The 17223-nt window shown below is 38.8% G+C and overlaps 1 pseudogene and 2 gene segments (V, D, J or C); all 3 read right to left on the bottom strand.

Annotated features, from left to right (window-relative positions):
* Positions 1-402: 402 nt before the first annotated feature.
* LOC133066983 (T cell receptor delta variable 1-like) lies at positions 403-988 on the bottom strand. The segment is given in 2 exon segments: positions 403-722; positions 940-988. Coding segments are annotated over 2 exon segments (369 nt in total).
* Positions 989-13307: 12319 nt separating this feature from the next.
* On the bottom strand, positions 13308-13890 carry LOC133066982 (T cell receptor alpha variable 22-like). The segment is given in 3 exon segments: positions 13308-13459; positions 13547-13621; positions 13811-13890. Coding segments are annotated over 3 exon segments (279 nt in total).
* A 55-nt stretch (positions 13891-13945) lies between these two features.
* On the bottom strand, positions 13946-16760 carry LOC133066980 (T cell receptor alpha variable 8-3-like; annotated as a pseudogene).
* Positions 16761-17223: the final 463 nt, after the last annotated feature.

Raw genomic sequence — 17223 nt, 5'->3', positions numbered from 1 at the left:
GGCAGGCAAGTTCTTTACCCCTAGTGCCTGGGAAGCCCTGAAAGGAAAGAACTAAGGAATGGATTTTCATTACAATTTCAGATATTATATCAAGATTTGTGATGTAAAGATCTTTAGGTGAAAGTGTCATTTTACATTATTATGGGGCAAGTTTTCAAATTTAGACAACTTTACACATGTTCTGTATGGTTGATTTAAAGTCAAAAATTCAAGAGGAGAATGTATCTGTAGAAAGTTACTCTGGATACCTGCTTCCACCTGACACGGAAGGAGCTTTTATTTAGAATTAAATCTTCTGATCCAGACCACAGATGAAGCAACCACAGGACTACCATTTATTGTCTGGGATCTGCAGGCGTGTATTTCAGCCTGGGTCCTACATCAGAGAGAGGCTTTCTCTTATTAAGCTTGGGGTTTTTGTTCAGCTTTTCCTATTATTTCAAGCACTGTGAGTTCCCAGAGAGCACAGAAGTACTTTGCAGAATCTTCCAATTGTAAGGTTGAAATGGTGAGGCTGGATGATTTACGTGATCTCTCAACATTTATAGAGTAACGGCCACCCCTTGTAAGGAAAATCATTGCTCCACTGAGAAGTTGCTTGTACCAAAAATTGCTGTAACTGCTCCAACTTGTTTCATACCGACAATTCAGGGTAACTGACTCCTCGACTTGACTGGATATGTCTGGCTGGTCTTGAATAACTTTCTGGGCTACACTGGATCCTGTGGGGGAAATCAGAAAACAGAGATGAAACAGTGAATAAAATAATATAGGAATTAGACTCATTTAGGAGCACTGCCCCCCAAATCAAACTGAAATCATAGGACGCTTGCTTTTCTCCAGTCCTCCTTTCCTCCCCAAGTCCCTGTGAAGCACCACGTGCCTGTGTGCAGTCCTTTCACCCTGAACACTCACACCCATGTTTGGGAGCATCCCTACCAGAGAAGGTGAAGGCCAGGAACACCCAGAGCAGACTGGAGAGCGCCATGAGGCATGGATTCCCCTGCACAATTGTGCTCAGTTTTGCCTCAAGCTGAGAGTGTCTTTGTGTTTCTGGCAGCACATATACATATTACCTCAGGTCCTGTGTGACTCCTTCAAACAGGAAGTGGGGTTTGTTATTTACATACGTCATGTGGTCTGTGCACAGGTGGGAAAAAAAGTCTGGCTCACCACAAACTTTTACTTTCTCAATTTTTCTTTCACTGGTAATTAAGTCAGGCTGATCCTGAAAGGCGGCTTCACAAAAACAATTAGTAATAAAGGTTTGAGCTGAGGGGAATTGAGGAACAAACAGGTGACATTCACTGATAATTATTCAATACAGTAATTTTGCCATCCCATTTAAAACAGCATTTGCTTTTTGTTTTTGAACTTTTTATTAAAGTATAGTTGATTCATAGCATTGTGTTAGCTTCTGCTGTATAGCACAATGGAATATCCATCAACAGAGGAGTGGGTAGAACATGTGTATAATGAGATACCCGTCAACAGAGGAGTGGATGGAACATGTGTCTAATGAAATTGTTGCATTGTTGTTTAGCTGCTAAGTCGTGTCCCATTGTTTTTCAACCCCATGGACTGTAGCCCTCCAGACTGCTCTGACCATGGGATTTCCCAGGCAAGAATACTGGAGTCGGGTACCGTTTCCTTCTCCAGGGGTTCTTCCTGACCCAGGGATCAAACCCCTGTCTCCTGCTTGGCAAATGCATTCTTTACAACCAGGCCACCAGGGAAACCCATGATGAAATCATTCAGCTATAAAAAAAGAATAAAATAATGCCATTTGCTGCAAGATGAACAGATTGAAAATAAAATTTAGTGTAAGCTATAAACCCTTCTTATAATCTACTTACTAGTCATTTATTTAGCCTACAGTTATATTGCTCCATCCAGAATCTAAGTACTTTATTTAAAAACTCACAGATCTTTGCTCTACTTGGTGAAATGTAGTCTTATCCAAAAATTTTAATGTATTTTTTTATGAGTTTTAAGGCTCTGCTTAGTTTTTTCAATATGTAAAATTACTTTGACATCAAATGATAACAAAAAATCAGTCCTTCTGACTTTAAGAGTATATTCTACTGACTGTGTTTATATGAATTTATGACAGGAATAAAATAATTATACTTTTGAAACCTGATATTGAGTCTTATTTATTAGATTTTGAGAAGGATCAGAATATTCAGTCTCATTGCCTCCACAAGTAGAATTGTACTTATTAGATCATGTGTCTTGGAATTGTCCTCATGTCACATTTTCTATCCCACTGGCCCAAATTGTTCAGTCTCACTAGTTAGTTCCTTATTATTTTTTCTTCTTGCAAAATACACTTTAGATAAGCATGCTGGATCTTTCTCTGCCATGGTATTATAATGCAGACCAACAAAACTTAGTATCTACAAGCAGTATCTACACCATAGATGGTGATGCATGAAGTTTTATAAACTGTTACATGTTCATTGAAGGCAGGAGGAGACAGGGATGAAAGAGGATGAGATGGTTGGATGGCATTACCAACTCAAGGGACATGAGTTTGCATAAGCTCGGGGAGCTGGTGATGGACAGGGAAACCTGGCATGCTACAGTCCACTGGGTCGCAAAGAGTCAGAAACAACTGAGTGACTGAACTGAGCTGAACTGACATGTTCATTTAGAATATAGCTGTCAATCTTCCATTTGGTTTCATCATTTTAATGGATGAATTAATAAAAAGAATCAAAAGCATATAGATAATAGAAAAGTACGTACAGACAAGGTCTTTAAAACAGTGTCAGTTCCTTGGTTTTAAGTTCCTTGAGTGGTGTCGTTAATGACTGATACATGGAGGAGAGTGCGTATTTAGCTGAGACGTCTTCTGCTCAGTCCCATTTCACCTCTGAGTGCTGTCAGGCAGCTGATTCCTTGGTTCGCTTGTATCTTCAAAGAAGAGATCATGACTCCTCACAGCAGCCTGGGCAGCAGCATGAGATTGAACATCTAGCATATATATTTATATATAACAATTATATACATTATATATACCAGAAAATTGATATTGATAAAAGATTTTAAAATACAAATGATAATCTGATACATCAGTTTTATATGCACTTTTTTATGCATAGCTCTATGAAATTTTATCACAGATGTAGGTTTTTGTACCATTACAAAAATCACGATACAGAATTGTTCCATCTCTAGAGAAAATTATTTTCATACTATCTCCACCCCTGCAACTCGTGATAACCCCCAGAAACTACTGATCTTTTGATCTCTATATTTTGTCCTTTTGAGAATGCTATAAAAGTAAACTCATACATTATGTATGCAATTGTAATAATATAGTGTGTAAGCATGTACCATGTAGTCTTCCAAGATACTTTTTTCACTCACCATTGGGATCCATCTAGGCTATTGTATGTATCAATAGTATATTTCTTTTAATCACTACAGACTGTCCCTAGCTTATGATGGACGAACTTAGGATTTTTAACTTTATGGTTATGAGAAAGGTATATATACATTCACTGGAAACCATACTTTTTATTTTCAATTTTTATCTTTCCCCATGCTGGTAACATGCTGTGTGATGTTCTCTAATGATGCTGAACAGCAACAGCAAGCTGAGCTCTCCGTCAGCCCTGGGATCATGAGGGTGAACAACTGGTTCACCTACAACCATTCTGCATTCATACAACCACTCTGTTTTTCACTTTCAGTACAAGCCCTTAAGTTTAGGCTAGGCTAAACTCTGATTCACAATGCCTGTTGAATTCATTTTCTACTTATGATATTTTCAACTTAAATTGGTTTATTGAGACTTAACCCTATTTCAAGTTGAGATAGGTCTATAAGTAATATTTTATTGTACGGGTGTACCACAACATATTTATCTATTCACACAATGAAGAACATTTGGCTGATTTCCAACTTTTGGCCATCACAAACACAGCTGCCGTGAGTATTCATGTACAGATTTTTGTGTGAACATGTTTTTCATTTTTCAAGTATAAATGCTCATAAAGGAGTATGATTGCTGAGCTGTAAGGTGAGTGAATATTTAAGTTTATGTGGAACTGCTAAACTCTCTTCCAGAATGACTGTACCATTTTCCCACCAGCAATGTATGAGTGATCCAGTTTCTCTACATCATTGCCAGAACTTGGTATCATCAGTAGTTTTCGTTTTAGCCATTAAGAAAGATGTGGACTGGTATCTCATTGTGACTTTAATTTGCATTTCCCTCATGGTTAATGATGTTGAACATCTGCTTACATGCTTGTTTACTTGCTTATTTCCCTAATACAAAGTTCTTGCATGAAGTGTCTGGGCGAATATTTTGTTCGTTTTTCAGTTAGATTGCTTGTTTTCTTCCCGCTGAGTTTAGAGAGTACATTGTATTCTGAATACCATCCTTTGATGAAAATACATTGTGAAAATATTTCCTGCCATTCTGTGCTTTTTCTTTTTCATTCTCTTAAATAGTATCTTTCACAGAGCAAGCATTTTTAATTTTGATGAAATAGTTTATTTTTTATGGATTGTGATTTCAGTGTCATGACAAAAATCATTTTGTCTAACAATTGGTCCTGAAGATTTTCTTTTTTTCAAAAAGATTCATAGTTTTATATTTCACACGTGGAGGTATGGTCCATTTTGAGATTCTCCTTAAATTTTTGTATAAGGTGTGAGGTTTAGGCCAAGTTTCAGCTACTTGCCTGTGAACATATCCAGTTGTCCCCAAACCATTTGCTTCTATCATTCCTCCACTGAATTGTCATTGCACCTTTGCAAAAAAGTCAGATTTCCCAACTTTCCCCACATCCCCACTTGGGATAACTCAGTAGCATATACTTGTTAATGAATTTTATGATCCTTTTTATATTTTTTATTTTATATTGGAGTATAGCCAATTAATGCTGTAATAGTTTCCGGTGGACACCAGAGGGAGTCTATCTGATTAACACTGTAGCATCTGTATTATTGCTTACTTTTCATTCCTTGTATTTATAATTTGTGCTTTCTCTTTTTTCATCATGATGATTTTACCTAGGACTGTATATTTTATTAATCATTTTAGCAAAATTAACTTGGTATCTCATAGTTATTTCTATCATTTTCTTTCTATTTAACAAATTGACATTTTTTTATTATGTTCTTGTTTCAGTTTGCATTAGTTGTAATTTTTCTTCTTTTTTTTTGTTGAAAGCTTACATAATTGTTTTCTCAGCCTTTTTTCTTTAGCAGTATAAGCATTTAAAAAGATAAATCTCTCCTATGTAAAATATTAACTGTATCTCATAAATATCTGTATGTATGTGTTCTCACTATATTTTCTTTCAAAATATTTTCTTATAGCCCACTAATTGTTTCTTTAACCTATGGAGTTTTTTTAAAGTTTAATGCCTAAATTCCAAATATTTGGGAATTCCTAAAGATATCTTTTTGCTATTGATTTTCTAAGTCAATTCCAATTTTGATCAAATAATAAGTGCTATATAATTTCAGTTTTCTCAAATGTATTAAGACTTTTCATGCACAAACCAGTGTGTGTGTGTGTTTATCTACATGGCAGGGTGTGTCTGGAGCCTCGGCTGCAGATCTGGGCACAGGCTGCAGGTGCCCGGGGAGCTCTGTGCACTTGCTGCAGAAGTAGGTGCTGCGTCTCCAGGCTGGGAAGCTGTGATGGGCAATGAGAGCTGTTTGGCACTCGTACTGAGGAAAACTGTGAGTCTTCCATCTTCCTTTTTATTCATAACTGAACCTATGGCTATCAAGAATACAAGGCCTTTACCAGGGAACTGACTGTACCATGAGAAGTGTCAAATGCACTCCTCTCCTACAGTTCAGAATGGAAATCTCTCCTTCCTGGACTATCAAAGATTGAGAGTTCTGTTTCACCTGCTGTTGGTCACGTGTTTCCTTCTCTTGTCCACCCACCCCTGTTTAAAGAGATAAAAAGCCATTAGGTCCACAAATTAACATTTCCTTCTTAAAGTTCTCATCTGCACGAATTTGTCCATTCCCCAATTTTCTCATTCCCCCTAATTAATGAGATATCTTAGTTTTTGTCCACCACCACCCACAGTCTAACTGAAACCACAGAAGTAAAAATGATGCTCCCAGAATCTTGTCCATTGTTCTTGGCACCAAAGGTCAGTGACAACTCAAGCTCCTCTTCTGGTCTTCTCAATAAGCTCTGACTTTAAGTTCACATCTGCTTTAATGCTTTCAACAGACCCCATCCTTTTACAAGTGCTTTCACTTAAACCTGTCTCTCTCAAGGAAAGTATTCCCCATATTGAGAATAGAATTGCTGTAAATTAATTTCACTGGGAATCAGAGATACTCTGCTTACACATGGGTACAGAGCAAGTTAGAATTTCTCTCCCGCTCTCCACCTCTTCCTTTTCTTAACACATCCTAGAAAAATTCATATATCAGGACAGCATGATATGTTAATGGAAATTACATTATTTTACAAAGGGAAAGAGAGAGACTCCCATGAAGTTACAAATTAGTGTGCAGAGGGATATTTATTTTTTATTATAAATACTAATAAAGCCTATTGAAGATACACAGAAGCATAATATATATCATTACAAGATAAAGTCATGGATCTGAACAGAGAGAACATATAGCCCTTTTGCCATGATGGAACTTCAGTTTTGACACAATCTTTCAGATGTGTCCACATTTCTAAAAAATGATAGAAAACCAATCAAGTTTAATTTATACTTTTCCTAAAACTTAAATTAGGCAAATGGAATATTTCCAAAGTGATCGTGGATCCTAAGCTGACATTCAGGTTGCTCAGAATACTTTTGATAAGGGTTGAAATATAAAAAGGGAGTTTTAAATTATGGATCTGTACAGATTTAAGACATCTGCATACTCTGTCTCTTCCTTCACACACATCGGTATCACAGATGTCCATTAGCTTCTGATGTCATTAAGATCACATGACCATTTTTGCTGATATTTTATCAGAGAGAGAATAAAACAATCCACCACCTCTGAATGGTGAAGATGATTCTGGAAAATATAGTGAATAAGAGAAACAATATCAAGGGTCAAAGAGTTAGAGGTCTAAAGGAAAGGTTGGGAAGGAAATATCCAGGGTCAGGAGAGAAACATGGGTTTGTGAGTAAAAAATGTCCTTCATCACTTAGGGAGCAGAGAAGTGTGAAGATTAAAGCAGATAGTACTGAGGAAGACATGTGTAGATGTAGCTAGAAAGAGATGAGGGTTGGTTGGATAGGCAAAGAAAGTTCAAAGACAAATGTGAACATTGGAGAATTTGATTTGAATAATAGCAAAAGCAGTGAAACCCGCAGGACTGTTCCAAGGAATAAATGTTACAGTGGCTACATTACACATTGTTGGTACCTTGCTCAAATTTTCTCAGAAACCTCATTTGTGCTCAGCCCCCAATTTCTTTGTGTTTTGCTGCCAGCAGCTTAGATAATAACTGATTTCTGGGACTATCCAATTCTTTTGTCTAAGTGGTACAGTATAGTCTGATATGTGCTCTAGTGCTCCCCACAGAATCAGGCAGACAGAACATCAGGAACATCTGAAATCTTCCTCTTGTTTGGCCTTTGCCTTTGCCCTAGTCAGTGGGCTTCCCAGGCGGTGCTAGTGGTAAAGAAGCTGCCTGCCAAGGCAGGAGACATGAGACTCCAGTTTGATCCCTGGGTCGGGAGGATCCCCTGGAGGAGGAAATGGCAACCCAGTCCAGTATTCTTGCCTGGAAAAGCCCATAGATGGAGGAGCCTGGTAGGCTACAGTCCATGGGGTCGCAAAGAGTCAGACATGACTAAGCGACTTCAGTTTCAGTTTCTCTTTGAGAAGACTTTAATCGAAACCATCATTGGGAAGCCCAAGTTTAAGGGTGTGTTGAAAACAATGGAGATTTTTATGGTAGACATTTAAGAGGAGGCTGGCAACTCAATGAGAGCAACAAGTTAATTCATAGACAACTACTTAAAATCTTAACAGAAAATACAGGAAAGGGGATAGCTAGGAAAAGTCCTCTCTGATCAGAAGACCTCAAAGAAAAGTTTCAAAGACTGTCTCTGCAAACAGACTTGATCTAATTAGATGAGACCTGGGAACAATTTATGCATTCATAGCATTGTTGAAAGAAATCAGCCAGCAATTAATGGAGTCTATTGCCTAGGTGTAATACAAACAGAAGCAAATAGTTTAACATAGCAATTAGAGAAAAAGACTGTCAAAGAGCCTTGCTAAACCACTACCACATCAGGATGTCTAAGAATACCCAAGACTATACCCTTTGAGGAACAACATCATAGGCTGCACAGTGTGGGAAAAATGAACTTAACTGAAATAGTCAAGTCACTAGGCAAATAAACAAGCAGACAACAGCAAGTGCCAGAGGGGTGGAAAATGGATATACAGAATAGCTGTAAAAAATGTGGTGGCCTGAATAAGGACTCCCAAAGTTATTCAAGTCCTAATTCCTGGAATCTAAAAATATGGCTGTAAAAGAAACAGATCAATTTCTGAACACATACAGTCTTCCAAGACTGAATGTGAAAGAAAAATAAAATTTGAATAGACCAATTTCTAGTTATGAAGTTGAATCAGTAATCAAAAAACTCTCTAGAAACAGAAGTCCAGGGCCATATGCTTCAAGAAGAAATTCAACTGAATATTTAAAGAAAAATTAGTACCCACACTTTACAAATTATTGCTAAAAATCAAAGATGAGGAAATGCTCTCAATCTCATTCACTGAGGCCTACGATATTCTGGCACCAAAACCGGACAAAGATTCTACAAAAAAGAAAATTCAGGCCAATATTGCTGATGAATATAGATGCAAACATTCTTAACAAAATAGTAGCAAACTAAATTCAATGAAACATGAAAAGAATCATGCATCATGATAAGGAGAAATTTATTTCAGGTGTGCAAGGATGGTTCACAATCCACAAATCAAGCAAGACGATATACCATGTTAACAGAATAAAGGATAAAAATAATATGACTATGTCAATAGATGCAGACAAATATTTTGAGAAGATTTAACATCCATGATAAAAATTGTCAACATATTTGGTATAAAGAGAGCATGACTCAAAATAATAAAGACTACTTGTTGTAAATCTACAGCTGACATCATACTAAATGGTGAAAAACTAATCTTTTTCTCTAAGATCAGTAACAAGACAAGGATGCAACTCTCACCATTTCTATTTAACATAGTACTGGGAGTCCTAGCCTCAGTAATCAGACAGGAAAAAGAAATAATTGGCATCCAAGTCGGAAAGAAAGAGGTAAACTGTCTCTAATTACAGACAACATGATACTCCATATAGAAAATTGTAAAGATGCTAAAATACTAATAGAAACAATCAACAATGTTAATTACAAGTTGCAGGATACAAGATTAATATACAGAAATCTGTTGCATTTCTACACACTAATAATAATTATCAGAAAGAGAATTTAAGAAAACAATCCAATTTCTAGTTGAATCAAAAAGAATCAAAAGTATCCAGGAACAAATTTAACCAATGAAGTGAAAGACCTGTACTCTGAAAACTGTAAGACATTGATGAAAAGAATTTAAGATAATGTAAATTGAAAAAGGAAGCTGAGAGGGCTACAGTAAACAAGAGCCCACAGCTTTTCATTGGCTGAGTCCTTGCCAGGGAAGGATAAAGGCATCCTCATCCTCTCTTTGCCCTCCACCATGTCCACAAGCCATGAGAATTTCCCCCGTCTCCCAACACTTCCCTGGTGGCTCAGATGGTAAAGCATCTGCCTACAATGAGGGAGATCCGGGTTCAATCCCTGGGTCAGAAAGATCCCCTGGAGAAGGAAATGGCAACCCACTCTAGTATTCTTGCCTTGAAAATCCCATGGACGGAGGAGCCTGGTAGGCTGCAGAGTGGGACACAACTGAGCGACTTCACTTTCACTTTTCATTTTCGTGCATTGGAGAACGAAATGGCAACCCACTTCAGTGTTCTTGCCTGGAGAATCCCAGGAACAGGAGAGCCTGGTGGGCTGCCGTCTATCAGGTCGCATAGAGCTGGACACGACTGAAGTGACTTAGCAGCAGCAGCAGCATACTTTATAGGACAGAGACAGAAAGATATTTGACTCCAAAAGAAGAAGGAGCTATGGTGATGGGAGCAAGAAATTCTAGTGATTCAAGAAGGAGTCACGAACCAAAGAATTTAGTTAGCCTTCAAAAGCTAAAAAAGGCAAAGAAATGAATCATCCCTTAGATCTCAAGAAGGAATCAATTCTGCCAAGAACTTGACTATAGACAGTGAAATGGCTTTAAGACTTCTTGCATCAAGAATAATTTTCTTCTAAGTTACCAAGTTCATATTGAACATTAAGTAAGGTTTATTGTTGATGTTCAATTCGCTGTACTTGTAGGATGGGATGATGCAAGTGTCTGTTGGGACACATTCTGGTGAGGCAGATCTGAACATTCTTGAGTCATTTAACTAATCAGGATAACAACTTTATTGGAGTTTTTTTTTTTTTTCCTTTGAATTCTTTTCACTTTTTACCATTTTTCAGTTCAGCATATGATGGTTAAATATTTATTTTATTTTGCCCTCTTATCAGCTATTCTGCTAGTTCCAAATTAGAAGTGTCTAGTACAGAAGGAAATATAGATTGAGAAAGGAAGATAAAGACTGAAGTTCATTATCCCAGGAATGCAAGGATTCTTTAATATCCACAAATCAATCAACGTAATACACCACATTAACAAATTGAAAGATAAAAACCACATGATTATCTCAATAGATGCAGAGAAAGCCTTTGACAAAATTCAACACCCATTTACGATTAAAACTCTCCAGAAAGCAGGAACAGAAGGAACATACCTCAACATAATAAAAGCCATATATGACAAACCCACAGCAAGCATTACCCTCAATGGTGAAAAACTGAAAGCATTTCCCCTAAAATCAGGAACAAGGCAAGGGTGCCCACTCTCACCACTACTATTCAACATAGTGTTGGAAGTTTTGGCCACAGCAATCAGAGCAGAAAAAGAAGTAAAAGGAATCCAGATAGGAAAAGAAGAAGTGAAACACTCACTGTTTGCAGATGACATGATCCTCTACATAGAAAACCCTAAAGACTCTACCAGAAAATTACTAGAGCTAATCAATGAATATAGTAAAGTTCCAGGATATAAAATTAACACACAGAAATCCCTTGCATTCCTATACACTAACAATGAAAAAACAGAAAAAGAAATTAAGGAAACAATACCATTCACCATTTCAACAAAAAGAATAAAATACTTAGGAGTATATCTACCTAAAGAAACAAAAGACCTATACATAGAAAACTATAAAACACTGATGAAAGAAATCAAAGAGGACACAAACAGATGGAGAAACATACCGTGTTCATGAATTGGAAGAATCAATATTGTCAAAATGGCTATTCTACCCAAAGCAATCTATAGATTCAATGCAATCCCTATCAAGCTACCAACGGTATTTTTCACAGAACTAGAACAAATAATTTCACAATCTGTATGGAAATAGAAAAAAACCTCGAATAGCCAAAGTAATCTTGAGAAAGAAGAATGGAACTGGAGGAATCAACCTGCCTGACTTCAGACTCTACTAAAAAGCCACAGCCATCAAGACAGTATGGTACTGGCACAAAGACAGAAATATAGATCAATGGAACAGAATCAAAAGCCCAGAGATAAATCCACGAACCTATGGACACCTTATCTTTGACAAAGGAGGCAAGGATATACAATGGAAAAAAGACAACCTCTTCAACAAGTGGTGCTGGGAAAACTGGTCAACCACTTGTAAAAAAATGAAACTAGAACACTTTCTAACACCATACACAAAAATAAGCTCAAAATGGATTAAAGATCTAAATGTAAGAACAGAAACTATAAAACTCCTAGAGGAGAACATAGGCAAAACACTCTCCGACATAAATCACAGCAGTATCCTCTATGACCCACATCCCAGAATATTGGAAATAAAAGCAAAAATAAACAAATGGGACCTAATGAAACTTAAAAGCTTTTGCACTACAAAGGAAACTATAAGTAAGGTGAAAAGACAGCATTCAGAATGGGAGAAAATAATAGCAAACAAAGCAACAGACGAAGGATTAATCTCAAAAATATACAAGCAACTCCTGAAGCTCAATTCCAGAAAAATAAATGACCCAATCAAAAAGTGGGCCAAAGAACTAAACAGACATGTCTCCAAAGAAGACATACCGATGGCTAACAAACACATGAAAAGATGCTCAACATCACTCATTATCAGAGAAATGCAAATCAAAACCACAATGAGGTACCATTACACTCCAGTCAGGATGGCTGCTATCCAAAAGTCTACAAGCAATAAATGCTGGAGAGGGTGTGGAGAAAAGGGAATCCTCTTACACTGTTGGTGGGAATGCAAACTAGTACAGCCATTATTGAGAACAGTGTGGAGATTTCTTAAAAAATTGGAAATAGAACTGCCATATGACCCAGCAATCCCACTTCTGGGCATACACACTGGGGAAACCAGATCTAAAAGAGACACGTGCACCCCAATGTTCATCACAGCACTATTTATAATAGCCAGGACATGGAAGCAACCTAGATGCTCATCAGCAGACGAATGGATAAGGAAGCTGTGGTACATATACACCATGGAATATTACTCAGCCATTAAAAAGAATTCATTTGAATCAGTTCTAATGAGATGGATGAAACTGGAGCCCATTATACAGAGTGAAGTAAGCCAGAAAGATAAAGATCATTACAGCATACTAACACATATATATGGAATTTAGAAAGATGGTAATGATAACCCTATATGCAAAACAGAAAAAGAGACACAGATGTACAGAACAGACTTTTGGACTCTGTGGGAGAAGGCGAGGGTGGGATGTTTTGAGAGAACAGCATGTATATTATCTATGGTGAAACAGATCACCAGCCCAGGTGGGATGCATGAGACAGGTGCTCAGGCCAGGTGTACTGGGAGGACCCAGGGGAATCGGGTGGGGGGTGACGTGGGAGGGGGGATCAGGATGGGGAATACATGTAACTCCATGGCTGATTCATGTCAATGTATGACAAAACCCAGTGCAATGTTGTGAAGTAATTAGCCTCCAACTAATAAAAATAATTGAAAAAAAAAAAAAAGAACTGAAGTTCATAATCTGTAGGGCCAAAAAGTGTCTGTGATTAAAACTGTACCAGGGTAGGTAAGAAATAATCAGCACTACAAATGCCCTGTGGGGCCTCACGGTGTGACTGAGGCTGGAGGAGGGGCTGAGCCCCGGGAGAGTTCATGTAGAGGCTGCAGGTGCCTGGGGAGCACCGTGCTGTACAGCACAGAAGTAAGTGCCCGAGTCTGTGGTCCACAGAGAGGAAATGTGCAGTGAGCTTCGGCCTTCTTTGGGGACTGTCGTGGCATTTAATCTTCCTTCCTGCTTTGTCCCTGAAGGAACGGAAAACAGGTGGATGAGGCGGCCCCCGGGGTTCTGAAGATACCACTGCACGCTGTTTGGGAAGGTGGAGAAATTACACTGCAGAGTAGAGCTGGCTCCCTCCTGGAGACTCAGGGCTGGGGGACTCTGCATCACATCCATCCCTCTCACACCTGATGAAAAGAAGAGAAACAGTCACAGGTGAGGGTCACAGAGCGCCTGCAAAACCCGTAAAGTACACCCCCAACCCCATAAATGATAAGGATAGAAAGTCTGAAGGACTTGTCAGCTCCTCTTCCTCCTTCAACAAAAGAGAAGCTGCTCATTCCTTCAGATTCCCCTGTGGGGCAGCCCCAACTCACAGCAAACCTGGGCAAACAAAAGCCCCAGTACAGTGTCCACTAGCTTTTTCATGATGCTTTGCCTTGTTGCTGGAAAACATTCACAAGATACATAGCAAACCCTGGGTGGTGAGTGTCATGACTTGTCTGGATGTTTCAGCTCCTGCAACCAATCAGCTCAGCCAACAAACCCTGCTCAGCTGACACTCTGTGACGGGCAGCCCCACCCTCTGGTCTCAACTGAACAGGTTAAAGAGGGGTAAGAGTGGAGGGAAAGGTGACATTCAATGTTTTGTACATAATTTTGAACTTGTGAAATGGAAGTTCCTATTTTTTCCTGATATATATTAATAAATAAATCTTGGACAATAAAAGTGGAAAAAAATCAGAAAAAGCTGGTATTTATACTTCAAAATTTTCCATCTTACCTTTTGTTTATGATGCCCTGTTTGATCCAGGGGACTTTCCTGAGAGCTATGGATAAAGATAATGACAGATAAAGATAATAACAATCAATGTAAATATAGATATTTTGCATTATGGTCATAAATGTCTAGTGCTTGAATCAGGGAATATGGCAGACCTATTAACTGAAAGGAATATTCATCAAAAAGCATGCTTCTTATATGACGATAATGATTTAGCTTTTCTTCACACAAAATTATCCTCCTCTATTATTACTAACTTCCATTTGAAAGAGTTTTCCAGGGTATGGAGCGGTAAAGAATATACTTGCCAATTCAGGGGACAAAAGAGATGGGGATTCGATCTGAGTCAGGAAGGTCCCCTGGAGAAGGAAATGGCAACCAGCTCCAGTATTCTTGCTTGGAAAATCCGATTGCCAGGGGGACCTAGTGGGCTATAGTCCATGGGATGGCAAAGAGTAAGACCCAACTGAACAACTGAGCACGTGAAAACTCAGAATGAGTTTCAGAGGTAGGAGGTAGATGGGCTGGTAATTGTCAAGCAGAGTAAAATTCAAGCTTTGTTTTCCTTACAGACTCCAAATACTGAGGGAAGAACCAATTCTACCTTGTTGGAACTGTTCCTTTGACTTGCTTTTCACTGCTTTTGTTATAATAATCATACATAATGGGCTGCCTCAGAGAATCAGCCCCTTGGCCTGACTGCTAAAAGGCTTTTGTTCATGACCTATCCACTTGTGGATGGTAGGAAAGAAGAAATTAATACATTCCCTGCCTGAGGCTTGCCATTCCAGCAGATGTTTACAAGATTAATTTTGCCTTTTTAATTTGTTTCCTCACCTTCCCCCACCCTGTACTGTAAAAGAACCTGCCATCCAGACCCAAACAAGATGATTATTTTGAGACATTAGTCTGACATCTTATTGGTCAGTCAGCTTTCCGAATAAACTACTTGCCCCCACACCTCTTCTTTCAGATTCATTAACCTGTCATGCTAATTAGCCTCAGTAACCAAGATAATTAACAGCAGGAGCTGAGCTCTACTAGAGTAAAAAAGTGACCACTTCTGAGGTCAAAAGGTCAAGGAAATCTGTGCAGGCACAGAAAGACTCCTCAGAGCTCAAAAAGGAGGTGGCACCACCTCATAACAGATGATGCCAAGCATCTCACAAAGCTCTGTGCTGGAATCCATCTTGGCAAGAAGATGCACATGCATCTTTCAGGAGTGTCCTAAAACAGGTCTGATGTGGGGAAAGGAGGGAGATATCTGGCCAAAGATAAACACAGACCCAGAAGAACTGCCCCATATGGATGACTTAACCACCTCTTCACTGCACTCCTCATCTTCCTCCTCATTAGGGAGGATGCCCTTGTGTCTCCTGCATTGGCAGGCAGATTCTTTAGCACTGCACCACCTGGGAAGCCTATTAATGGAGACTGATGAATAAAGGAGAACTTTTTTGGCTTTACAATATATTGTGTTTGGAAAGGTCACCCATATACATCCTTAAGTGCCAACAGTAATTAGCTCCACCAGTCCCAAACGCTTTAGTCAAAGAGTTGAAATCCTTTAAGGAAAGAAGCTTCTTAGGATACTAGCAAAATAGCCTGGAGATAATGCAGTTAGAAATAAAGCATTGTCCTGGGTTGTTTGTTTGCTTGAGAGATGAGATTAATATTGTAAAGCAAATTCTCTGACTTGTGTTATATCAACTCACATGGTCAATCTCAAGCTATTATATCTCAGCCCATCACTATTCCAAATGACCCGGCAGTAAGTAGCTTTCTCCAGCTTGCTGAAAATTCTATGGCCTCATTTTCCCTAGAATTCTGATTCTAGAGGACAAAAATGCAAAATTTCAGAAAACAGGAGTCTTTCCTTTGCAAAATGATAAACAAAAAAGAATAGAAAAGACAAGAAAAAATGAAGAAAAGAAAAATCTAAGATGCCCATGGGAACCAAACACTTCCAGGATTCTGTATTGTCTGTGCTATTTGCCTTCACAGAACATGCCAACTTCCTAAATATAACAAAGACTGAGCTACAGTGTCCAGGAGGTTTGTGTTCAGCTCCTCCTGCAGCCCCAGGCACTGTGTCACTCAGAGCACAGAAGTACTTGGCCGAGTCTTTCCAATGAGCTGGTGTTTTCCTCAGGTGGAAGGACTTCTCACTCTTCCTAAATTCAGCCTCAAAACCTTTCATGCCTGAAATAAGATTGTCTCTAGACATGTACTTCAGGAGGAGCTGGAGTCCTTGGTCCGGGTACTGCACGGACCAGAAGAGGTATTGTGAAACAGAAGATGAGTAGGTGCACTTCAGCTCCAGAAGGGCTCCTTCAGAGACAGTGATGTGGTCATCAGGCTGGGTCACTGACTGGGCTCCAGCTCCTGCTGAAACATCAGTGCTGAATCAGTGAACTCAGCTAAAACAAAAAGTCTCTATTCAACATGGCACAATATTCCATGTGTGGACAAGGGAGTAAAGTGGAGTATTACTCACTCAGAAACAGGAGCATCTCAAGCATCAAGGTGAACACCAAGGTCATAGTGGGGCAGTGAAGAGGCAGTGAGCTCCTTTCTAACAGGTTCCCCACAAATAAGTTTGAAGACTGGCTGACTTGAACCCAGGTTTCTCTGAAGTTAAGAATGACAAAGGATATATATTTCTTCTGATGAAGATTATAGGGAGGTTGTTAGGAAGAGAAGCTGTCTTAACAAAATGCCTGTCTCTGGTGTCTGAGATGCTTTACATCTCACTGTGTGAAAAATGGTCAGAATATCTCTTTAAAATCTAGGGTTTTGTGAGGTTCTTCTGATCCTTCACAGAAAAGCAATTTCCAATTTAGGCAGCAGTGCCCTCCAGAGGCCAAATAGAGAACTACGGAGAAGTTCACTTTTCATTAACATGCCCCACCCTTTTACTGCCCTTCTGTGGTTGAATTTCAAAGCATTATGATTATGTACAGAAGAGGATTTATATGTTGTCAGCCTTGAACTATTTGGCTTTTT

The sequence above is a fragment of the Dama dama genome, chromosome 12, assembly GCF_033118175.1.
Source record: "Dama dama isolate Ldn47 chromosome 12, ASM3311817v1, whole genome shotgun sequence".
NCBI lineage: Eukaryota > Metazoa > Chordata > Mammalia > Artiodactyla > Cervidae > Dama > Dama dama.
This window is presented reverse-complemented; position numbering and strand designations above follow the sequence as displayed.